This window comes from Trachemys scripta, chromosome 11, assembly GCF_013100865.1.
Source record: "Trachemys scripta elegans isolate TJP31775 chromosome 11, CAS_Tse_1.0, whole genome shotgun sequence".
Lineage (NCBI taxonomy): Eukaryota > Metazoa > Chordata > Testudines > Emydidae > Trachemys > Trachemys scripta.
The window spans coordinates 16247241-16273558 of NC_048308.1; the positions used below are offsets into that span (position 1 = coordinate 16247241).

At 41.6% G+C, this 26318-nt stretch overlaps 1 protein-coding gene across 3 annotated transcripts in view; it reads left to right on the forward strand.

The window, feature by feature from the left end:
* Positions 1 to 26318, forward strand: part of MGAT5 (alpha-1,6-mannosylglycoprotein 6-beta-N-acetylglucosaminyltransferase) — a 242963-nt gene that overhangs the window by 129871 nt on the left and 86774 nt on the right. For all 3 annotated transcript variants that reach the window (XM_034785257.1, XM_034785258.1, XM_034785259.1), the window contains exons 4-9: positions 1441 to 1517; positions 3061 to 3150; positions 19930 to 20001; positions 21283 to 21444; positions 24073 to 24242; positions 25243 to 25377. In XM_034785257.1, coding sequence (XP_034641148.1) covers positions 1441 to 1517; positions 3061 to 3150; positions 19930 to 20001; positions 21283 to 21444; positions 24073 to 24242; positions 25243 to 25377 — 706 coding nt within the window. The remainder of the gene's footprint in view (positions 1 to 1440; positions 1518 to 3060; positions 3151 to 19929; positions 20002 to 21282; positions 21445 to 24072; positions 24243 to 25242; positions 25378 to 26318) is intronic.

The following is a 26318-nucleotide window of genomic DNA, read 5'->3' on the forward strand; positions in this document are numbered from 1 at the left end:
CAGCTTCTCCCCTCCGCCCTGAGGCGCCACCCCGCTCGCGGCAGCTCCCCCTGGCCCGGGGAGTCGTGCGGCAGCTCCCCACCCCAGCTCATCTCTCTCCGCTTCCTCTCCGAGCACGTCATCGCTGCTCCACTTCTCCTTTCTCCCAGGCTTGTGGTGCCAGTCAGCTGTTTGGTGCCACAAGCCTGGGAGGGAGAGAAGCAGGAGCGGGGCGGCGTGCTCAGGGGAGGAGGCGGAGCAGAGGTGAGCTGGGGTGGGGAGCGGTTCCCCTGTGTGCCGCCCCACCCCCTTACTTGCTGCAGGCGGCCCTCCCCGCGTCCCCCTGCCCCAGCTCCCTCCGCCTAAATGCCCACGACGACCGGGGCGGCCGAAGATCTGGCCGCCGCTGAAGGACCCGAAATGCCGCCCCCCAAATGCTAGTGCCCTAGGCGACCACCTAGGTCGCCTAATGGGTTGCACTGTCTCTGTTCTCGCCCACCCCACCCCACTCCGCACTCTGTATGTGGCTCCAAAGTTGCCTTAATGGTACTCTTTTGACTGCCAAGTACCATCTTGTAAAAAAAAAAATTTCTCCATTGTTGTAACCTAAAAAACAATTTAATTCCATACCAAACTTTCTGCTGTTCATTACTACTAATTACTGAGCTCCAGCAGCATCCACTGCACTGTTCAAGCATAGGAGCTGATCCTTTAACCATTCAAAAAGTCCTGTTAGGCCTAATTGTCCTCTTACCACCAGCTTAACTCCACTGAGCTCAGTGGAGATACTCTTGTCACTGGTGTGGGAGGCGAATCATACCTATGGATTTCAGTGAGACTACTTGCCTGTGTAAGGGCTTCCAGATCAGACCCATGCTATTGTCCAAATATTATTTTGAAAGGTGCTTACTTAGTTTAAAATTAAACAGGAGTTTTAAAAATTACTTTGTGCATCAACATTATTTTTATTGACACCAAAACTTGCAGTTTATCCATTTACTGCTGCCACAGAGACTACAATATTCTTTCTTTAGTGAAAACAACGAGGAGTCCTTGTGGCACCTTAGAGACTAGCAAATTTATTTGGGCATAAGCTTTCGTGGGCTAAAACCCACTTCATCAAATGCATGGAGTGAAAAAAACAGTAAGCAGAATATATAAAAGATGGCAACTCCTATCTTTTCATGTGCTATAATATATATTCTGCTTACTGTTTTTTTCACTCCATGCATCTGATGAAGTGGGTTGTAGCCCACGAAAGCTTATGCCCAAATAAATTTTAGTCTCTAAGGTGCCACAAGGACTCCACGTTGTTTTTGCTAATACAGACTAACACAGCCACCACTCTAAAACCTTTCTTTAGTGAGTTTGCATGGTGGTTCAGAAGTTCAAAGGGATGGCTTTAGTATGTCTGCCAAAAGTGTAAATGAATATTAATGTTCTGTTGTTTGTTCTCTTCAGATCTCATTAATGGAGCCCAGGAACAGTGTGAATTGCCTCCTATGGATGGCTTCCCTCACTGCGAGGGCAAAATAAAGGTAAGTGTGGTCTTCTGTTAATATCTCTGTACATGTTATGTTTTTAAATTCCCATCTGTTGAAAGAGGCCATTGCTGAAACAGTTGTAGATTTATAGATATAAGCAATTGAGATTAACGACCAGAATTCACAGAAGACAAGTATAGAAGATTACATGCCATTATGGCACTCCTTACGTGAAGCCATTGTAATATTGCTGCTGGAAGAAAATGGATGATATCCCTTGTTAAGGCATGGGATAAAATGCCAGTTAGAGACCCGTAGTATTTGGGAGGCTTGCTGTGCATCTTAATATTCTGCCCCTTAATAGTTTGCACATCAGATGAAATTCAGAAATATTTAGGCCCCAGTCCTACACAAGTTTAGGTATGTGAATAATCATATACACGTGAATAATCCCATTGAACTCTGTGCACAACCAGAACTATAGATTGGGCCAAGGTCCTTGCCACATCTCTGAAGTGCCTACCTTGTTGGATATATATATATATATATATTAATTATCAAATGCTCAAAACTGTCAATTTCTTACTCAACCCCAAAACATTGAAAAATTTCAGTAATACATATTTTCTGGTAGAATTTTTTTCATTTAAAAAAAAAGTGCAACTTGAATGGCCAATGAAACTGATTAGTGATTTAAAAAATGTAAATTCCTCTTGCTTATTAATTCATAAAAATGAATGATTCTGAAATATTAAAATTTGTTTCTGAAACTGTTTCAGATGTGATATATATTTTGATTATATACTTGGAATCTGAGATTTAAAAAAAAAAATTCTACTAAATCAGTAAAAGTACTTGGAAATAAATATTGATATTTATTGTAAATTCACTTTGAAAAAAAATCAAACTCTCCTTGGCCTATATGATCTCGGTGACTTCAGTTTTGAACAACATGGACAAACTGGTTGCAAAACTGCTGAGTAATTGATGTCATTTGAATGCTAAATTGCTAATTTATAATCCTGAAGAACAGGATTATAATTTATAATTTATAATTATAATTTATGGTTACTTTTTCTGATGACTTTCCCAGGACAACTAACTCTAGGTAGTTCTTAGTTAAAAGATTTTTTTTTTTAAATGAATTCTTTGCTTGTGTAAAGATGCCAGACTCACAGCACTGGGAACTGAAGTGATCTGTTTGAACACAGAATAAATGCAACATGTTCAGAGCCAATGTAAGCCACGTCATGCCACCAACATGCCTCAATCTTGCTCTGGAGAGAGTATGCAAGTCTCCATTCAGTCTTTGATCTCTGTTCTTATCTGGCTTCCAGTTAGTGCTTAATATAGTCATCCATGGTGACCGAGTGTAGTGACCTGGCATTAGTGGCTTAAAAGAGATAGTCAACTCATTTTTTATAGTCTGCAGTACAGTTTCCACAGCTTCTGACACTACTGAATTTAGTCTGTTTCATCTCTTGACATAGCTTTCCCCCCTCCCAAATTGAGTTCTGATGAAAACGTGGCTTTTTAAAGTTAACGGTTACACACAAGCCTTAAACCTAACAGACTGGCTATTTTTGTTTTGTTTCAGTGGATGAAAGATATGTGGCGATCGGATCCATGTTATGCAAGTTACGGTGTGGATGGGTCGACATGCTCCTTTTTTATTTACCTCAGTGAGGTCAGTAAGTCTGTCTTCAAGTGCATAAAACCTACAGTAAGGGAGCACTAAAATGTCTCAGTATTTATGGATAATTACTTGTACAATTCATGTGGGAAAAAGAGAACAAATCTTGAACAAGAGTTCTGTGAGGAGGTAGCGAGAAACTAAAATGATTCCAAAGGGTGTTGCAAGTATTTAGAGCTCCGTAGGTATGTCCGCCTTAGAGAATTGTACTGTTACAAGACAATTTTTGCTGGAGGTCCTGAAAATTCATCGCAAGTCTCATCTCATTGATCTCATGCAGCCCAGGTGATTAGTGGAAGGTGTACCAGAAGCAATACCTGGAGAGAGCCAGAGCCCAGCAAAACCTCAAATTCAGTTTGCAGCTTGCGCCAAGTCTTTGGCCTTTCATAGTTTCTGAATTTGATTAATGTCATTGTTCTCTATTAAATCTGCCAAATTATTAGTAACAGCTCTCTAATGATTCCAGGCAGTGATGTGGTAAAAAGGCTAAAATTTCCAGAAATGAACAGATGAACGAAATGCTTTCAAGGGTTTTCTCCTTATGGAATTCAGTTGATCTCTCCTCCTATATACTACATTAGAGGAGTTGGGTATCTCCTTTAACTTGCAAGCCAAGGTTTCTTGCGTGCTTGGGTTTTTCGGGTTTTTCTCTTCTAAAGTTTTTTTTTTGTTTTATTTTTTTTTTTTACTTTTTTTTGCATTGAACATACGGCTTTGTCTTCTATGACTTTTGTCTCCAGCTTGTTTCTTCCTCCCATGTTGTTACCACTCTTGGTTTCACTTCTGGAAGGCAGGTATAATTTGCTGGCTAAAAGACTGTGTGGCAGGCAAAGTTCCATTTCCAGCTCTGTCGCTGACTGCTTGTGTGACCTTGGGCAAGTCACGTGATCACTCTCGAGCTCACATTCCCTATCTATAAAATGAGCTGCGTATCTCAAAGAAGCATTTGTGAACCTCAATCATTAATGTTTTTAAAGAGCTTTCAGATCTGCCGAGAGAAATATAGAGCTGGAAGGGACCTCAAGAGGCCTTCTTCTGAGGCCGGACATGTATACCTTGAACATCCCTGACAGGTGTTTGTCCAACCTATTCTTAAAAAACTCCAGTGATGGGGATTCTACAACCTGCTTCGGTAATCTATTCCAGTACTTGCAAGGGGAGCCTTGCTGCAGATTAAGCCAATTAATTCTTATCCTACCTTTAGTAGCCATGGAGAAAAATTGATCACCTTCCTCTTTATATAAGCTCTTAATGTATTTGAAGACTGTTATCAGGTCCCCCTTTAGTTTTCTTTGCTCAAGACTAAATGTGCCCAACTTTTTAACCTTTTCTCATTGGTCAGCTTTTCTAAACCTCTTTTCATTTTTGTTGCTCTCTTCTGGACTTTCTCCAGTTTTTCCACATCTTTCTTAAAGGGGGGTGCCCAAAACTGAACACAATTTTCCAGCTGAGGCCTCACTGATGCCTCAGCTGGATGATGATTTTCTGTCTTAGGTCTTGTCTATACTTAACGGGTAAATTGGCACTGCTGCAATCGATGCAGAGTTGTCAATTTAGCAGGTCTGGTGAAGACAAGCTAAGTCGATGGCAGAGCACTCTCCCATCGACCTCTGTACTCCGCCTCCATGAGAAGCATAAGATAACTTAGGTTGATTTACAGCTTTAGCGTAGATCAGCCCTTGCTTATGACACTTGAGTTAATACACCCCAGAATGGCACTAGCCTTTTTTGCAACTGCATCATACAGTTGGCTCATGTTTAATTTGTGATCCATTATAACCCTGTTGGTAATCAATAATTTGTCAATAATCAATAACCAATTAATTGATAAGCAATCATTGATAACAATTTTAACTGGGATTGTTTAGTGAGAGGGGCTCTCTTGAGGCTGGATTGGTTTGATAACAAACCTTAGATGAGTCACCTTTGGATGGATTTATTGATTTAACACTTAGTAAAGACAGCACATATTCAGAGAAGCATACAGTAACCATCAGCTGCAGAACACCTTCCCTGTAGTTCTGTGACAGACTGTGTGCCGTTTTCAGATGGTCTTACTTCCCCTATGATTAAGGCTAAGATTTTGTCACAGATATTTTTGGTAAAAGTCACGGACAGGTCACAGGCAATAATGAAAAATTCACAGAAGCCCATGACCTGTCCCTGACTTTGACTAAAAATATCCATGACAAAATGGGGAGCCTGGGTAGCTGCAGGCAGGCTGGTTGCTCCAGGGGACCCCAACACCCCAGGGGGCTTGGAGCTCCAGGGTCCCCCTCCACTGGTGGCTCCAAACTCTGGGGTGGCAGGGTGTCCGCCTGGCGGGGACCCTACGGCTCCCAGCCAGTGCTGGCTGAAGTCATGGAGGTCTTTGGAAGTCATAGATTCCGTGACTAAATCGCAGCCTTACCTATAATATAGGGGCAATTATACCTTTTATTATGTATCATTCTGGTCCTTGTCTATTTCCTCTTTTTGGTACACACTTCTTATCTTAAGTTATTTCCCTGTTCCATTACAACTTTACAAATATCTCAACACCTGTTGGCTTGTCATTATTTATGCCCCTTTCAAAGACATTAAAGTAGTGTTAGTCAATGTGAGTATCATGCAGTATTTGATTTGTCCATTGTATATGTGTATACAATGTATATACTTGAAATGAGAGAGGCTGCAGATACCATGGTGAATTTAATTACCTCAGGTATTAAATGTTATACAAATCTTTTGCATCACAATTCATTAAGGTAATATTTTTATATATTGTTAACACTTTGGTACTTGTGAGAGATCTCTGCCTTCCTGGGTCATGCTACAACAAGCAGTTTTCTTCAAGTCTTTTACTATTGTACATTAATAGTCTCTAACCCCTGCAGATCTTACAGCATTTCTTAGCTTTGTCAAAGAGCATACTGTTTGACATACATAGACTATGAAACTCACTATAGTTTATAATACAAATGTAGGTTGTATCAGCTGGCCAGCCCTGGACCATCATACCTAGTTGGAAACACTTTCACAGATTTTAAGGCCATTAGACCATCTTGTCTGACCTCACGTACCACACATGCCATAGAATTTCACCTGGTTACCCCTGCATTCAGTTCAACAGTTTGTGACTCAGATATGTCTGGGTGAGTCATTGCTTTCAAATAAGATACTGTTAATAAGTAAAATATTAAGCTATTGTATTGGGTATGAAGCAAGATGTGTTTAATGCAGCATGTGTTCTTGGCAGGGAGGGCAAATCTTATTTTTCAGCCTTTCACATCTGGAAGGCTGAATGTGCATATAATCTAAATGGTAGGCAAGGTGCCTAAGGTTCATTAGGTAACTATACATTTATAGATGCCAGGGAAATAAGGTAGAATATAGCTGATTCGTTTACGAATTGCATAATTAACCCGTTATGAGTGTAAGCCAGTATCAAAAAGTTTATGCAAATATATAATTTTAGATATGTTTAACTTCCCTCTATTTTTTATAAATAGGTTTTTCTGCTACCTGAAATATTTTGGAAAATTAATTTATTTTTCCTTACACTAAAAGAGGAGATTTGTTCATTGGTGTCTTGTACCAGACACCGTATATTTTTAATATCAATTTGTACATGTTGCTTCCATTGTAATTACTATGGTAGGTTAAGAGGTTAAGTGATTGGCAAGGATTTAGGCTGTTTGCAAACTTTTATTTGAAATGACTTTTTAAGTAACACTGATGAATTTATGTGATTTTTTTGTGCTCATAGTGGAACAGAAGAACAGTTCTTTACTCATCAATTTGTTTTTGTATTTAGGGAAGAACTGACAGATAGGTCTTTGCCTTTTAGAGTTCTCCGTTGACAGTATGTAAAACTAATATTGGTTGAACATGCTGTTAACCTTGAGTTTAAATTCAGCATACTTAATCCCATGATTAATGCCATGATTAATGCCCAATAGCAAAGGTTGAAAGCTTAAATGTTTGTGAATGCAAGCATGAAATGAAATTCTAATAACCACTACAATGGTGTGGATTTATGAGCTGTGTTGGCTGCTAAAGATAACTTGGAAATGGTGTTGCACAAAGTAATTTGTCAAAGTGGGCTATGATGGAGAATTGATGGTTTATGATATGGGTGAAAAACTGAATGATAAATTTGGCTACAGAACTCTGAGTGATGGGTAGGGGGAAGAGGGCAGCCACCTTAAAATAGTAAAATGCATTACTGTAGCAGGAATAAAAGGTTTTTTTAAAACTTTTTTTTCAATTCCACCTTTAAAGATGGTATAAGTATATAGGATAAGATAAGTATACAGGAATAATATAATTGATTATACACGTGCGGTATATTGGAAATGACAAAACATATATAGATAGAGAACATGGGGAGAATATACCCAGGTCTAATGTATTTATCTAACAGCCTTTGTAATCTAGTATGACAAGCATGTACCTTTTTTCAGATCTCTTCTCAGAATGCACTGCTTCCATGAAGCCCCCTTCAGTAGTAATATGGTTTGTATTTATAGCTCTCAAAACGCTTTACAAAGGTACCTACATATCACTCTTCACTCTAGACAGTGAAACTGGGGCAGGAAGATGAAATGACTTGCCCAATGTCACGCAGCAGCTTAGAGGCACCCCTAGGTTTTAGAGATGGTTTGAACATTTTTGACAAAATCAATTTTGTTTGTGAAAATCCTAATCATTTCAATGGCATTTGTTACAAAAATTAATTTTTAAATTAGAATTTCCATTTTTTTAATATTTTGCTTTAGAAGGATTGCGTTTCAAAATGAAATCTTTAAGTTTAAATTTATTTTTTTGTTTACATTTTCATTACATATCAATAGTAATAGTGCATAATGACATGTCAAGTCGTCGTATTATGCACTACTGTTACTGTCAAAATATGACATAATACAATAGTTGATATCTTCTATTAGTTTATATTATTTTAAAAATCATTAAGGGCAACTGCTACTTAGTACCAAATGAAACATCTTATTTTCTAGATTGGTGTCTCCTGTTTGTGTTGTAATGAAACTGTGTGACCCTTTGATCTAAAATATAAAATAAACCCTCTTTGTATTAGAGGAGCAGCAGTTTTCAATATCCTAATGATAACTTGGAGTTGTTTTTCTAGGATACTGAAAATAGTTGCTCCTCTAACTTTAAAAATAATTAAACATTCTAGACATTAGGGACTAAATATGTCTATTTCTTTGGGATAAAAACTCACCTTTTTAACAAAAAAAATTGGCTTGTTTTTCGAAACATAATTTTTCATTTACATTTTTGAAATAACTGATTGGTCAAAACAGCAACATTTTACCGCGTACGGTCACTGATTCAGCTCTGACTTTCAGGGATGACTTTGCTTCTGGGCAAAATGATGTCTTTGGAAATTCATGATTTATTCAGTGAAAAAACTGTATTTCCATTAGAAAATCACAGATCTCATCATAAAATTGTAAGAATAAATAAAAAACCCTATGAAAAATTAATTTTTTGCCCATTGCCCACTGAGTTTTTATTTCACGCAACCCTCTTTAGTCTTTACCTGTTCACTGGCTTTCCTTTGGGGGCACTAATGCCATCTCTGAAGCAGCCTTTTTGCTTCATTTGGAAGCCAGCCGATAGCTTTGAGGTGAGTGAGATGATTTGTATTTCTTCCAAGCTTTAGGTAATGTCAAAACAGCATCATGAATGGTACGCCTTTACTTAGACAAACTTGGTTAAATAACATTTCAGTCTGAGCCTTGTAGGAAGGAAAGAATAGGCTATAACTTCACTGGATTTCTGTAACACTTTGTGCCTAAAGCATATCTGACACTTCTTTAGTGGGCCACTGACCACTAGAAGGTGATAACCATATTCAATATCTAATGGAGAGGAAGGATGATTCAGTAATTTGAGCATATTAGCCTTGGTTTGGGTTCAATTCATTGCACCACCAAAATTTTCTTAGTCTCTCTCTGCCTCAGTTTCCCATCTGTAAAATGGGAATATTGCTTGTCTACCTCACAGGGGTATTGAGGATAAATGTTAACAAATGTTAGATGCCCAGATACTACCGTAATGGGTATCTAAAGTGGATCATTAATGTGTGCAACAGGGGCATAGCCATGGGTGGCCTGGCCCACCCAAATCAGGGCCAGAGCCTCCCGAATTCACAGGCTGGGACTCCCGCCCCCAGCTCGGTGTCCATCAGCTCAGCCACATGGCGCATCCCTCTCCTGCCGGCGCCACATGCTGCTGCCCCAGTCTCCGACCCTAGCGCCGGGGGCAGGAGGGATGGGCGGAGCTCGAGCCCCGGCAGGGTCCCCCTCCGCCCTACATGTGCACCCCGCAGTCTGTGTGCCCTGGGCAGCCTTCTCTTCAGGTGCCTGCTGAGCGGTAAGGGCTGGTTGGAGGGGGTAGGGAGAAGGCAGGCCCCCCATCCCTCCTGCCACCTCTCCCGATCCTTCCTGCCACCCCCCCCCCCCCCCCCTCATTGCCTGCCCACCCGAAAGCCGTGGCCTACCCACTTTTACTGTCCTAGCTACTCCAGTGGTGTGCAAAGTATCCCAAGAAGTACTTTTTGAACTTTTTTGAAGGGCAGATATTTACAAAGACGCTCTCATGGTAGGTAATGTGGCTACGTGTTGAGGGGCCATCGGAGAGGAACATTTGTGTTGCAATTCCTGAAGGAATTAAACTTTTCCTAAGGCTAATTTGTGGCAGGTGATTTTTAGAGCAAGTCACTTAGTCTTTCTGTGCCTCAGTTCAGTTCTCTATTCAATGGAGATAATAGCACTTCCCTGCCTCACGGATGTTGAGAATAAGTACATTAATGATTGTGAGGCTCTCAAATACTACCGTAATGGGTGACTTAAAAGTACAATAGAGGATTTGTTTTTTAATTCACATATTAGACGTACACCACTAGTTCTCCATTTTTAGCATTTCTTCTCCAGTCAGTTAGGGATCAAAATACAAATGCTGATCAAGAAAATGGGAAAGGCTGCAGTTATCATAAATGTGTGCAACAAAATCATACAGTAGCTCAGTCGTGGACAATATGCTTTCAGCTGCTGCTGTCTCCTTTTTAAAAGTGATCCAGAGCAATTAAGGTCTGTAACAGCCACGTCCAGAAAATGGCTGTTTCCACAGGGTGCTCCAAATCTGGCTGTATGAGTTGTACATTTAATTCTACTTTATTAGCCAGTCAAATAGTCTTCTAGCTTGCCATCTGCGATTGCTAAGGGGGGCTGAATACCCCCTACAGTGGATAGTCATAATTGGCCAAATGTTGAACACGACTATTTCCAACTTCTGAAATGGAGATTGGTCAGGGCATACTTAGCTAAACCACATCTCTGATATGAGCAGCCTTGTAACACCAAGTTCTCAATGTTCTCCTCTGCCTGGCTTCAACAATGCCTAGTAATGCTTAATATACTCCTCCTTCCACCAAATATGCATCACCTTTTTAAAATCTTTCCACGGGACTGGCATAAGTAACCAGAGGGGAGCTGTTCACTGCACATAAGGACTTCCTACAACATCTGAGATCCACTGAAATAATGGCACTGCCAATCTTGAGTGAAATTTGTGCGTCCAAGAGTCAAAGCTTTCTCTTCAAATGGCCCACAACTCATTGTTAGAAAAGACCAGAATGGAGACAATTCTGTCTTTAGAGAACAAAATATAAAACCCAGTTCTTCATCTACCCTCTGCAGTAACCCCAACATCATCCCATTTAAAAAGAAAAAGATAATCACCTTCTTACTGAATTTGGGAAGGAGAACTGGCTGCATATAACTTTTTGTGTTCCCTTCTGTAAATGTATAAGCCTCTCAGATGCCACAGCAGTGGGCATGGTTCTAAAAAAAAAAAAAAATAGCTACATTCCTCACTGCTCATCCAGTAGTTACAGAAACCTTGAACCCGGAATGCATTTCTGAGGGAAGCTATTTGTGTATATATACAAGCTGCAAAACCAGTCCAAAATAAAGTCTGTATTAAACCTTGCAGAAAATAATAAGGCTGTCAGCAAACTGCATAGAAGTCAAACTAATTGTGGGAGATGGTTGACAAAGTAAATAACACCTCATAATACCGAGTATTGAATATATCATCAGCATGGACACCTGATTATTATTTATATCTATTATAGTAGATGCTAGGTTATAGCCATGTTGGTCCCACAATATTAGAGAGATAAGGTGGGCCAGGCAATATCTTCCATTGGACCAATTTCTGTAGGTTAGAGAGACAAGAAACTCAGAGTGAGTACATTTCCCAAACTTGAAGAGGAGCTCTGTGTAAGCCTGAAAACTTCTCTCTCACCAATAAAAGTTGGCCCAATAAAAGGTACTACCTTGCCCACCTTCTCTCTAGTATATGCTAGGGTCCTTTACTAGGACAGAAGCCCATTATACCAGGCACTGTACAGACCCATAGTAGGATAGACCCTGACTCAGCTATAACAAAAAGCAGAAAGAAGCAGGGGAGGGAAGAGTAGGCGAATAACAGTAAGTGCATGCATTAACACAGGCCACCAATGTGCACAGCAGAGTTTTTTTTAATCCATCACCAGGAGAAGATGTAGCAAGAGCAGTCTGTATATCATATAGTACCATTGGGTTCATATGACACAACAGAGAGGAGTTTGCGTGTATGGAAAGAGCCTATGACATAATATTCAAACTTTTTTCTACACCTCTACCCTGGCATAACGCGACCCGATATAACACGAATTCAGATATAACGCGGTAAAGCAGTGCTCCGGGGGGGTGGGGCTGTGTGCTCCGACTGATCAAAGCAAGTTCAATATAACACGGTTTCACCTATAACGTGGTAAGATTTTTTTTGTCTCCCGAGGACAGCGTTATATCAGGGTAGAGGTGTATTTGCATCATATTAATCTAGTTCTCCTAGTAACTTGTATTTTCTTTTAGGGAAGAATAAGCCTCTAGCATACTAATGTTTCAGAGCTCAGATCTCTCTGTACTACCCAAACATTCTTAATCACTGATATCCCAAATGACGAAAAAATATTGATTCTACATATTTACTGTAGGCAGGGCTAGTAAAAGTCAAGGTCCATATGTGTTAACGCCCATATATAGGGACAGCAGCTCGTGTATTTTTGATTTCTGCAATAGAAAGCCGTACATTCTTGTGGACTCCTTTCCTTTCCCAGAGCTCAGCATGTCAACTTAAAACTTTCTCTCCCCCGCCACCAAGATGGTATAGCCCTTTGAACTGAGGGACAGGGTTCTCTAATATGAGAAAATTATCTGGTGCCACTTCCTGAATTGCAGAGGGCAATGTTTACTTGCTTACTGGGTGTTTCCAGAACATTTACAGAAAATTTCAGGTCTCTGCTGCTGAATACCTAGTGTATGCTCAATGCTGCTTCCTTCGCTCTGTTGCCAGTATTCACTAAGTTCTAAAAATGATTTTATGATGGATGAGTTTTGGCTTGGGTCAGTGGTGGGATTTGTTAATGTCCATCTGCAAAACAAGGCCTACAGTCTTGGTGTCACTTTTGATCCTGCTCTCCCCCTTTCCTGCATATTCTGGCCATTGCTAAATCCCGCTTGTTCTCTAATTATCTCCAAAATTCATCCCTTTCTCTCTGTTCCAGCTTCCAAAACCTTGATCCTTGTTTTGTCATCTCTCACCTTTGCTATTACAAACACCTTCCTTCTTGTCTCTCACACCCGTGCCTTGCACTCCGCAAGTCTGTCAACATGCTACCGCTAAATAGTCTTCCTGACTGGCTATTTTGACTGTATCAGCTTTCATCCCTCTCTTCCTAGAATCAATGTACAGGCTTCCTCTCTCCTTCATTGTTATTTGGGGATCCAAATACAGGCCCCAGTGTCTCCAGGTTAATGCAGTTACCCTCGAGTCAGAGACTTCAGTGGTGGCAGAGGAATGTTTAGCAGTCAGCTCACGCTCAGTATGGCTAAAACTGAGCTCTTAATATTTCACCCCCAAATTCTCCCTGCCGCCTTCTTTCTTGATTACTGTGAACACTCTCCTCTGGCCTGTCACTTAGGCAGGCATCATCTTCAGCTCAGACCTCTCTAGGTCCTCAATCAAGTCTCTGTCTCAAGGGTAGCTGCATTAACCTGGACAGATTGGATCCCTGTATTTGGATCCCTGTACAGCCTGTATTTGGATCCCCATTGCTTTTTCATGTGTTCAAGGGACCCACATGAGTAATGTTTTCTTAGGCCTTCCTCTTGGCCTCAGGTCCAATAATTTGGGTTATCAGGAGGTGACAAGTACTAGGGTGATGTGGACTTAGCCATTCTCCTCCCTCCTTTTTTCCCCAGGAACAAACTGGTGTGCCCCTTTTAGTACAGGCTTTTGGTCTTCCCTTTGGGTACTGCACTCTGTGTAGGTTCCTGCTAGTAAGTATGAGTCCACTGCCTCTGCAACAGAAGCTGGGGATTTCTCCCACACAGCTGAGCAGATATCATAGAACTGCTCCTGAGCAGTTAGATCTACCAACTTGTTAGGATTCTGTCCCTTTACTTTTTATCCATTTCCTCAAATAATCCACCATTTTATGAACATAATCCTTGTGATATACCATCTTTATTGAGGTTTCTAAACTTTAAGCGTTCTACATCTGGTGTGACTTGACCAGTTAAAGCTTTATGGCTACTTCACTTGTATCAGTACCAGGGCCGGCTCCAGGCACCAGCCCACCAAGCTTGTGCTTGGGGCGGCACCTGCAGGGGGGTGGCGCAGTGCTCTGGCTCCGGCCGCAGGGGAGAGTGGAGCCCCGGGCGGGCTTACCACCCTCCCCCCGGAGCTCTGGCTGCTGGGGACAGTGGAGCCCCGGCCGGGGCTCGCCGCCCTCCCCCCGGCGCACTGGCCGCCGGGGAGAGCGGAGCCCCGGCTGGGGCTCGCCGCCAGGGAGAGCGGAGCAGCGGCCGGGGCTCGCCGCCCTCCCCCCAGGGCTCCGTGCTGGGGGGGGGAGGGGGGAGGCGGAGGCCAGAAAAAAGCCAGAGCCGGCCCTGATCAGTACCAAACTCTCTCTCTAAGCCTATACCTCATTTGTTCTCAGTCTCTGTGGGCGGATCATTCAGATCTCATTGCTCCTTATGTTCTGAGAGTAGCAATCTCATCCCTTCCTCATTTTTTCCTGTAGCATTTAAGCCACATTCAGTACAAGTTTTTCCAAATGTCTTTTGTTATACTTGATGTATGTCTCTGGATTTATTCATCATGTTCTTCCTCTGTTCTATTTCCCTTACCTGAAATAAACAGTAAATAACAAACAGTAACCTTTTTCTTTGTTTCCAACCTTCTCATGACTTTCTGGTATATAAGTGCCAGGAGCATGACCCTTGTTAACCAGAAATAGCCTACTGACTACACCACTGTGACTCTTCCCAGGGGTCCCCAGGATTGTGAGGCACCTTGCTACCACCTGCCCTTAATGTGAGGAAGCCTTGTTTGTGCCCACTGTGGGTCAGCACTGCCTTCAAGGCCTCTGCAGGCCCCACGCACTCTCTTTGCAGGTTAACGATCGGTACGCTCCAAGCCCTGAGCAATCCGAGCATTCCCCGGAGTGTCCAGCCTCTGATCCATGGACACTCACTGAATTCGCAGATCTGCTACTCCTAAAAGAACAGTACATATCAACTGACCAGTTACACCGTAGGATGTCCTCTGCTCAATACGGCACTTAGATACGTTTATAGGAAAAACGAGAAGTGTATTTAACAAAACAGAGATTTGAGAAGATGAAAACAAAGGGTTAAATACAACATAAATTCACAACATGCTTTCTAGGGCCTAACTAGGTGTTAAGTCATATAAAGCAAAGCTCACGCAAAATACTCCCCAGCATATTACAGCCAGGCTTGGCCGTGGTCATCCATCCATTCATGATACAAGTCACGCTGTCCTCTTGCCTCTTCAGTGGAAAGATCTCTTGTAACTTTTTGCAATCCCAATAATATCAAAACAGTCCTTTGATCTTTATTCATAAGATTCATAAGGTCCCAAGGATAAAGCTCTGTGGAATCCTCAGAGAGAGATGAGAAGTATCCTGCAAAGGACATGATGAAGGAGTAATTGGAGAGGTAGGAGGAAAACCAAGAAATGAGAGTCACAGAAGCCAAAGGGAAGGATAAGATTTCAAGAGGAAGATGACTGAGGATGGAGTACTGGATCTGACCTTTGGCTAGGAAGAGATCTTTCGAGACTATGGCAAGGCCATAGGTGTCGACTCTGTGGGTGCTGCGGGGCTGGAGCACCCACAGGGAAAAATTTGCGGGCGCTCCGCACCCACTGGCAGCCAAGCTCCCCCCACCCCTTCCTCCGATTGCGGCATCCCCACTTCTCCCTGCGCTTCCCTCCCATCACCAAACAGCTGTTTGGCAGTGCTTAGGACTTTCTGGGAGGGAGGGCAAGGAGTGGGGATGTGGCACGCTCAGGGGAGGAGGTGGTAAAGAGGCGGGGTGGGAACTTGGGGGAAGAGGGTGGAATTGGGGCAGGGTAAGGATGGTGGTGCAGGGGCGGCCAAGAGTGTGGGGGTCAAGCAACCATAGGGCAGAGGGGAAGTCGGTGCCTAAGGGCAGGGCAATCTCAGTGAGTGCAAGGGGTGGAAGCCAGGTTAAAGAGGGTCTAGAATGGTTCAGGAGGAGGAGAATTCCACACAGCAATTGTAGGCAGTGCAGTCTATAAATGAAGAGGAGAAGGGAGATGGGGTGGTGGTGGCTGGAGAATAAGTGCTGTCTAGGGTGGGATGATTTTAAGATGAGAGAGACTAAAGCATGATTGTATTGTGAACAGAAAGAACCAGAGGAGTGGGAGAGGTTAAGGAGAAAAGTAAGGGAGGGGATGAGGATGGGTTCATGGGAGATGGGATGGGGTCAGTGGGGCAAGTGGAGGGATTTGAGGAGGATAGCAGATAAACTTCTGTATCTGTGATGGAAGGGTGAAGATGGTGTTGCAGGAAGGTGTGGGGGGAAGGAAGGTGAGCCACGTCCTGTTTTGTCAAATTTCTCTTGGAAGAAATCAGCAAGATCCTGTGCGGAGAGGGAAGTGGAGGCAGGAGCAAGGAAAAGTTTGAGGAATGAGTTAAAGGTGACTGTTACCATGGGTGAGGGATTCAGTTAAGCTAAAGAAGTGATATTTTTAGCCAGGAGGGTGGCAGAACCAAAGGAGGAAGGAACACATTTATAGTTGAGGAAGTCAGTCTGTTCACAGGATTTCCACCCGAAATGTTCTGCATTGTGACAGCAGGACTGGAGGAAGTGGTTGTGGTGGGGGCGCTGGGGCAGGAATGGGGGTCGGCACTTGACAGGGCATACTTTGCAATGGTGGAGAGGCAAAAGAGTTAAGGGTGGAGGAGAGTGAAGCAGGGAAAGCATCAACAACCATATCATTGGAAGAAAGGTAAGAGACAGTGAGGAAAGAAGGCTGAGAGCAGAAAAGTAGTGATCGATGCTGAGGGATTGGAAGTAATGGAAAGGTCATGTGACTGTGTGTTGCGGGAGGGGTTGATGGATGATAAAGGGAACAGGTGATGGTCAGAGAGAGAGAACTCAGCAACAGAGAAATCAGAGAAAAAGAGAGCACGGTGATTGGTGAGAACCAAGCCAAGTGAATGATCTCTTTGACTAGCAGGAGAGTTGAATCAGGGCTGCACAGCAAATGAAGAGATGCTGGCAAGGATACTTGCAGCTCAGGGGTCAGCAGGGTTATCAACATGAAAGTTGGGGTCACTGAAGACAAGCGTGGGACACTGTGAGGAGAGAGCCATGAGTTGAAATCAGAGAGGAAGGCTGATGGGGAGGAGTTAGGTGGATGGGGACAGCAACATGGGGAGGAGAGAAAGTCCGATACAAAGCTGTTCAAAAGAAGAAGAGTGGAAAGGGGAAGGCATTGGAAGCAGCAGGAGCAGACCTGATCCAGAGCAGAGAGTGTGAGAAGAGATGCCTCCATAGAGAGGGCAGCTGCACAAGCAGCTCAGGTGAAGGATACCGGTCTGTGAGAGCCAGGAGCTAGAGAGGGTGAGGTACGAAGAGGTTGCGATTGTCCCAGTTTCAGGGATTAGTGCACCTTTGACCCTCTCCGGTCTGTCTCGAGGGCACCCACTTAAGGTTTCAGGCTCTCGGGGGCCACCTTTCTTGGGTAGGGGCCTTCCTCTATCTCCCTCCAGATTGGGGGTATAGGTTTGCAGTCTCTGTGCAAACTGTTATTCCCCCATCTTTATTCCCCAGATGGCATGACTTGGGTCCAGCATCTGTGATTAATCTCTCTCCAGGAGCTACAGCAGCAAAATATATTTATTCTTAAAGGTAAAGCATTAAAGAGAGAACCTAAAACCAATAAAGGTCCTATACACCTACTAAAAGCTCAGCAGATTTCACCCATTAGTCTTATGGGGCCCTAGTAAGCCAAAGTCTTTCCAACCCTAATGCAAGGGTTGGACTGTCTGTTTGCTGAGTCAAAGAAAAAAAGCCCGGTGTCACTCTGTCTTTCTATGCCAAAAGATTTTTCTTTGTCTGGTGGTCTCTGGAAAACCCAGTGTGAACCATTAAATGTAAACCTCTCGGGGGGGTGGTACCTCTCTGGATAGGTTTACAACCTGAATGATTCACTTTAATTACCACCCATAGTTTTTAGTTCCTAGAGGAGCTGTGGTAACCCTTCTTCGCCCCTCTACCCCTCCAAGTTGCATACAATCCCTGGCCCACAGTGATACATATACAATTTATAAACATACTGCAGTATGGTCCCCTAAGATATTGCATGAGATGTTGGGGGACTGGTGTGCAAATGAGGAGAGGAGCAGAACCAGGATGGAGGCAAAGGTTACCAGAATTGAGGAGGAAGATGTGGACACAGGACCTAGATTTGTGGTGGTGAGAGAGGCGGGGTTGTAGTGGAGAAGGAAAGAAGAGCAGGTAGAGCTGGTGGGAACAGTAGAGGCATGAGAATGACTAGACATTGGAGATGGAGCAGTGGGCGGAAGGATGGGGGAACGATACATGTTATGATGCAGAAGGAGACGGTTGTGGTAAGAGCCATGGGTAAGTGGCAAGATCTGCTGGGTGTGATGAAAGTGTGTGTGAAGCCAGAAGAGAGGATGTGCAATAGTCCTGGTCACCTCTCCTTTAATACAGATCAGTTTTGATAGTAGAAATATCTTGCTGTGTGCTCCAAAACATCCTGCCTACCTGGTTAAAAAATACAGTTGTTTAGCAAAGCCAAGCTGATTTGTGCATCTTAGGTTGCAAGAATGGAGGTTTCTAGTATTTTTCACTAGTGCTTGTGCAGCCTGTGTTGATTAAAATTACGAACTATTACTACAATGTCCAGCATCTTTCCTGAGTTTGAGTGTAATGAAGAGCCAGGCATTTCCCAAGTGGGGATTGACCCCATCACCACTTTCAGACACTCTACTAAATATGTTGAGTGGAAGAGGTCCTAACATTTGTTTGAATGCTCATATATAGATGGGGAACCCAGCTGGGTTGGATTTTTTTTTGCTTCTAATGAGGTTATGGTTTCTACTAAATCATTTTTGTATGATTCACTTTTCTACGTAATCTTTTTGCATGCTATTTAGCTTAGGCTACTCTACTTTACTGATTTTGGGTTGACTGCTTTCAGAACATAGAGTAGGTCTGAGTAAGCTAAACATGGCTATAACAACATTGCAAATATGTTAGTCCCAGGATAGGAGCGAGACAAGGTGGGTGAGGTAATATCTTTTACCTTACCTGCCTTGTTTATCTCTAAGCTAAATATTGCATTTATTTTGACTGTTTTTGTAAACACAGGAGCATAACGACAGCAACACTGACTTCTGCTCCCATGGAACTCCTACGCAAGCCCTGTTAGTGATGGTATCCTAGCTGGCCAGCACACTCTTGCTCTTCTGCCTCTCCCCAATACGTGTGCAAGTATCTTGGGCCTTTAGTGCCTTCTCTCCACCAGTAGTGTTGAGAGTTGTGCAGACAGCACACACACTCTTCCTTCTCCACAACATCGTCTGTAAACCAATCGTTTAGGCCTCAGTGCAGCTTAAGAACCCTGCCTCTCTGCAGATCTTAAATTGAAGAGCAGGAAGGTGCTGTACTAACCAGCCATTATACAAGCAGCAGTGACTCCAGAGTACATTGTACCAGAGTACAATGGTAGCAGCTACTGCCATGGTTCCCGCGTCATTATCGTCACTCAGTCCTTGTGGTTACCTTTCCTTTGTCTTAACATTGATATGTGGTGCCATTTTGTTGTTAAACGCATGCCTTTTCCTGTGTCATCTGCACCATCCTCCTCCGTTACTTCCCAACAAGCCTCCTCACTGGCAGTATAATGTTTCTTGTCTAGATTGGTAAAGGAGAACTCAAACGTACAGGGTAGAATACTTGACCCTATTTTTTAATCCATCCCTATAGGTTTTGTAGCCATGTCCTTAGAACTGGGTAACATATTCCAAACTATTTTTTTATTATTCCTTTTTTCCCTCATAAAAAGCAACCAGCTATTGAAAATTACCTTCTATAAACTATATTTAAGGTATGCGTAGAGCTTTTTGTATATCTTAAGTTTTTCCCTGGTATCCATTTATACTGCAAAGCATCTTTTATGTCTTTTCCTGGAAGACACAGCATAACAGCAAATGGCTTTGTTTTAGGCTGACTTGTTATTCATCAATCAAGCTGTAGAGAAGTATAACATCAATGAAATACTAGAGAATTTGATAAAGTTGCACATGTTGAAAGCAGAACAAAAGAACTTTTCCGTCCATTATTTTTGCAGGTTGAAAACTGGTGTCCTCATTTACCTTGGAGAGCAAAAAATCCTGATGAAGAAACTGATCAAAAAGCAATGGTGAGAGCAGTGGTGATTTTGGCTGTGCCTTAAAACCTATTTAAATGTTCAGTGAAATTGTCCAACAGATTCATTTTCATTCTTCAGCTTATCACTTACTGTATAGGCAAGGAAACAGTTTGTTAATCAGTCCACGGACAAAAATCGGAAGCTTATACCCATATAAATGCCAATAAGAATATTAACACTAGAGTCCTCCAATCATATTCCTCTTTTCCATGCAAACTACTCCTTTAGAGACAGTTATCAATGAGGCTATACACTCAGTCATGTGAACAGCATTTCACCCAGTTTTCCTCCATTATTGCAAGTTACAATCGTGGGCCCAAGTCATACAAAGACTTGTGCACTGAGTAGTCCCGTTGAAGTCAATGGGTCTTTTGCAGTACATAAAGTTTAAGCAAATCTTTGCAAAATTGAGAGCTTCATATTGCTGGATAAAGTTAAAAAGGTGCTGACTATCTTCCATGGCCATTCAGCATTGGTGTAAACTGTCCATTTTAAAAAAAAAAAAGGATGGATTTGTGCACTGCAAGCTTTCTCTAATCATAGCAATAATGTCTCAAGGGCCAGAGTCTCAGCAAACGGCTCATACACTTGATTGTATTTTAGTTTTGTGTCAGCATTTTGATTTTTCATAAAATTTGGTTTTTCTTCATATGCTCCAGAGCTATAAACATTATCATCTGATTGTAAAGCACTTGTATATCTTAGGGTAATTGATGGCCTATATATGAACATTGTTAACCTGACTGTGGATAGATTAATCTGTTCTAGCAGGAGGACTGTTTCCAGTTAAGGCTGCTTTCTTAATGTTGTCGTGACTAACTTTTTCTTTCTTTGCTCATTCATGACAAATAATTATAGTGCCTTGGGGCTACTTCTCTTTTGTTTCTAGTGCATTTTAATTATAGATTATCTGAGGTAGAGCCACTTAGGCTCACTTTGTAGCCACATAATCAAAAGCAGAACTATGATACTGAACAAATAAAAATCCTTTCTGAGCTCTGCATAAACTTATGACTTTGGTATCTTCCAGGCTACAAGTTAGTAATAAAAATAACTGACTCTTCTGTAGTGATAGTGATTTCCAGCCAAAGGTCTCTATAGACTTTATAAGTGTTAATTAAAGCCTTAACCACCTGTGATATAGGTGGTATATTTTTCTTCATTTTACAAATGGGGGATGTGAAGCACAGAGTGTTTAAGTATGACAGATTGTCACTGAAGAACATTACACTGTATGAAGTTCTGATTTTATTACTTAATGTTTAATTGAAGGCTGAAATCCATACCAACTTTGATCTCCTCTACAAAATGATGTCAAGGCATGAAGAATTCCGATGGATGATGTTGCGCATCAGACGAATGGCTGATGCTTGGATTGAAGCAATTAAGTCACTTGCAGAAAAGCAAAACCTGGAGAAAAGAAAACGAAAAAAAGTGAGTTTTTTATTAACTGCTTCTGGCAGTTGAAATCATAACAGCTTTTGGAAAGTGTGCTTGTCATCTAAGCAGGGCTTGAGGGGGAAGAGGTAAAAATTACTTAATCTCTTATTTGTTCTTACTCCCGTTTCCAAGAAGATCTTAGTGGGGCTAGTAGATTATTTTATGTGTAGGGGTTTTGGGGGAGAGGGGTTAGGGAGGGGATGGGATTTTTTAAAATATACAGGATTGCTATGTGTTTGTGTTAGAGAAGGCAGGATCAAAGGAATATGCCTTACACTTGGAGCAAAAAGGGGTGTGTGTGGGGGGGGGGTTGTGATGGTCTTTAGTTCTTGGGGGAGTTTGTGCCACAGTTTCAAACTGGGCCACAGAGACAAGATTTTCCCTTATTATAGATTGCACCAGAGGAGTGGAGTTGTCGACCACTGTCTTCATCCCAGAGCTTTAGATGGATGGACTTTTAGATATGCTGGGCCCAGGCTATGGATTGCCATGAAGATAAGGACTGAGATCTTGAATGTGATTTGAAATTCTCTGTGAAATCAGTGTTGAGAACTGTGGACAGGTCTGATGTGTTGCTGAGGAGATGTTCTACAGCAATTTATACTAGTTGCCATTTAAGCAATGAAGGCTTCATGCCCAGGTGTATTACATTTGTGCAGTCCAACTGAGAGATGATAGACATAAATAACTGAGGCCAGGTCATCATCTGCCAGGATGGAATTGAGACTTTTAGCTAATCAGAGATGATAGAAAGCATTGCTGCTATGTGAGAACTTATCAGTGAGATATCCAAGAGAACTCCTAAACTAAAGACTGAATTGATCGATTGCAGACCAAAGGAGACTTTAACTTGTCTGCAATTCTTCAAAATGCTTTCCTCTGTCAACTAGTATCACTTCTGCTCCGGTTCAGCTTCAGCCAGCTTCTCTTCATCTCTGAGCTGATCTCATCCAATCACTGAGCCAAACTTGGTGATAGTGCTGTGGTCGTGTGTGGGCTGTGTGTCATCTTCATATTGCTGGTACTTGAGTCAGTGTTGTCTGACCAGTGCACCTAGTGGTTGTATATAGTTGAAAAGGGCCAGAGAGGGAACTCATCCTTGTGGGATGACGTGCAGTTTTCCATTCCTATTTGTTGGATGCATCCTCCAGGAGGGACTCAGACCATATCAGCGTATTGCCCTGGATTCCTGCCACCTCTCACAGACAAGACAACAGTATTTCCTGATCGACTGTGTCAAATGTTGCGGAGATGACCAAGAAGATTAGAATGGATGTTTGCCCTCAGTCAACTAACAGGAGTCCGACCATGAGTGCCACTGAAATGATTTTAATTCCATATCCTGGCCTGAAGCCAGGGTTGTTCCAGGTCCAGAATATTAGTTTCAATTAGTTGATCTTGTAGTTGGCCTTTAGCTAACTTCTCTATGAAGGGAGATGAGAGGTTTGACATAGGGTGATAGTTGGCTATGTCTCCTGAGTGTGTTTGCTCAGTTTTGGTCTGACAGTTTTGTGTTTGAAGGAAGAACGGAAGATTCCTTCTCTGAGGTGTTGACTATTTTGGTGAGGAACGGTACCAGTTGTTCAGAACTATCTTTTACGAGCCAGGAATGATGCGGCTTAGATTTACAAATCATGGGTCGAGATTCCCTTAGGACATCCAGAACTTCTTGAGTGAACTATTTAAACTGTGGGAATGCAGTTGGGCTATTGGTTGGTAGGGATAGATGGTGCAGATCCATGCTGTTAGAGAATGTGCCAAGATGATCTTGTCATCAAAGTAGGATGATAGTTCTTCACAGCGTTTGATGCTCAGTTATGATACAGGTTGTAGTGCTTATTTACAAAGGTCATAAAGGATCCGAAGAGCTGCAGAGAAAAATTCCCTCCATTGGGGTGGGGGGGAGCACCCTTGTCACTCTTGTGCAGTCCAGAGTGGTTTGTGTGTGCAGCCGTGTGAAGTAGCCCCAGAGAGAAACATGTCTTTTCTTTCTCAGCTGGAGTGTCGAACTAGTGCAAGTACCTAATGAGAAAATATGGTCCTCCAAGAGCAGAAGAAATACTGTCATGTCCTGTAATTAATCTTGTCTTATTAGTCTTCAGACTGCTTTAATTTTTAATGGGAATTACTTAACATTCCAATGTTTGAATGATGAAACTGCTAGCTTCACATATTGTATAAAATGTGAGTTAATTGTAACATTTTATTTTCTGTTTTCCTTGTTATAATCTTTTTGATCTCAAACTTTATTGGAACAAAAAGGCAAACACCTTTTTATATACAGAATCATATTTTTTTCCATCTCAGTCTGTTTCCCCTCATTTTAAATGCATTTTCTTGTTGTGTAATCGTATTGTTTAGATCATATCTGAGGATGTAAAAGATTTAAAAAGGCACTCCAGTGGTTTGTAAAAATGGTCTAAAGCAATGAAGTAGTACTATTACAATTAGTAGAGTGGCAGGGCTATTGAGAAATGTAACAGTTCTTTGATTAAATTGGCTAAAAAAACAAATGTTTGAGTTGGAATGTGGAGAGAGCAAGAAGGAACCAACATAAAGTACATTGGTTAATTAGTTGCAGAATTAATGTTGTTACTGCTTACATGTGGCTTTCTTTTTCAGATCCTTGTTCATTTGGGACTTTTAACAAAAGAATCTGGATTCAAGATTGCAGAGAATGCATTTAGTGGTGGCCCACTTGGTGAATTAGTCCAATGGAGTGATTTAATTACATCTCTCTACTTACTGGGCCATGACATTAGGATTTCATCTTCACTGGCAGAGCTCAAGGAGTAAGAAGATTATTTTCAATTTTGAAACTAGAATACAAAAAAGAAATTGTAAACTCCTGAAGCCTCTATTAGTACTGTCTATAATTTCTTGAAGAGGAAAATGAAAGTGATAATTCACTAAACAGGAGATAAGAAGATTATTTTCATGAGCTAAATATATGCACTGTGAAAAGGATAATATGTTTTCATTGTAGCTGCAGCCTCCTGAGATTTCATAAATTAATGCTGGAAAATTCAAACTAAGCAGCTTAATTTTTTACCATTGCAGGTGCTTTAAACATCTGCAACAAGATACATTACTGACTATTCTAATTCCATGTCCTTTAGCTTAAATTTGTAATATTCCCCACTCCGCATCCAGCTATTTAGAGTCTTAAATAAATTAATTTTAATGCAGTTAAGTGCTCTGAAAATGCTTATATTTCAGTCAAATTTACATTAGTTTCTTTTGTAGGATAAAGTCATTTTGGTTTTTAGTCTCAGTGACACTTCGTCCTGCTTTAATGCTTTTTATAATGCACTGGTTTAAGATTGGGCATTTGTCCTTTTTTCTGTAGCTTTCATTTTTACAATATATACAATGAAACCATATTATAGTGAATTCTGATATAATAAAATAGTTAATAAAATACTATAAGTGATATCCAAATTGCTTCAGTATATCGCATTTGCTTTGTGAAAATTGCTGCTCAGGTTATATTTGTACCTCTGTTTAGACTAGAGAAAATACTCAGTGACAAGAGTCTACTATAAGAAGTCTCTGTTTTACTGTACTTTATCCATTTTGCAGTAAACTTTTTAGAATGTTTTACTGGCTTTCAACAGTAAGAGGTTAAAATGGCACATATGCAGTTATTGTCTTTGCAAAATTAGAATAATTGACCAATGTGATTTTTTTTAATGTAATTGGATTATCAATACAAATTGCATATTGCATGAATGCAGAAAGGTGCTGAAATATTCCTTCCTCCCCACCCCCCCTTTTTTTCTTTTTCAATAGGATTATGAAGAAGGTTGTAGGTAACAGATCTGGCTGCCCCACCCAGGGAGATAAAGTGGTAGAACTCATTTACATTGATATTGTGGGACTTACTCAGTTTAAGAAAACGCTTGGTCCATCGTGGGTTCATTACCAGTAAGTATTACTCTTATCTGACCATTTGCAGAAGCTCTTTAACAAAAGCATTTGAGTAGCACATGTGCAGTAAATATATAAAATACTGACCTGAGTACCATCCAGTCTGAATTGAATTTATTTGAAAATTAAGCTGTTAAAAACTACTTTACGTCTTTCATTGTTGTTAGGAGAATAATGCATAAAGAGTCTATTGCCTTTTTCTTTTCTAAACCATCTTTCTCCTCCCCTTTGAAAGTCTGCAAGACACAGTATATCAGAGATGCATTGTAGCATTTCAGAATATTGTTATATTGTTGAAATTGTGTATTCCACCTAAGCTGCTACTTTCGCTCTCTCCTCATTTGCTCCTTATGAGTGCGTTGTTCTTTTTACCTTAAATCAAATGATAAATGTATCAGCAAGCAAATTGAGTTCACTTTTTCAATTGAAGTAGTGTGTGTCATCTTCTATAATGTAAAACAAAATCACTAACTTAGTCCTCATGAAAGGTGTTGGATTGACAGTCCTGGTGTTACCAGCTTTGCCTGTTACTTTGGGGTATGCTCATTTAATAGAGTTACTCTTCTGGGGAGAGCAGTTTCTGTACTTCTGTCAATGTACTGCATATGTCACTTGTGTTCTCATATGGCGCTCTACTTATCCCTGCTGCAAGTTCCCTCCCCACGGAGCTATCCTGCAGGACCTATGTTCCCCGGGGGCTGGGTTCTTCCAGTCCCAGAATCAGACACACACACATTAACAGAGCACGTCTGAGAGGACCAGGTTACTCAGCACTCCCAAGCTGATGCCTTATATGTCCCTGGACTCAGTAGGCTGGATCGAGCAGCATGTCCAAGCTGTCACCCTCTTAGGCCCTTGGATTCAGCAGACTGGATCGAGCAGCATTTCCAAGATGCCACCCTCTTATGTCCCAGGTTCAGCATGTCTCTATCCCCACT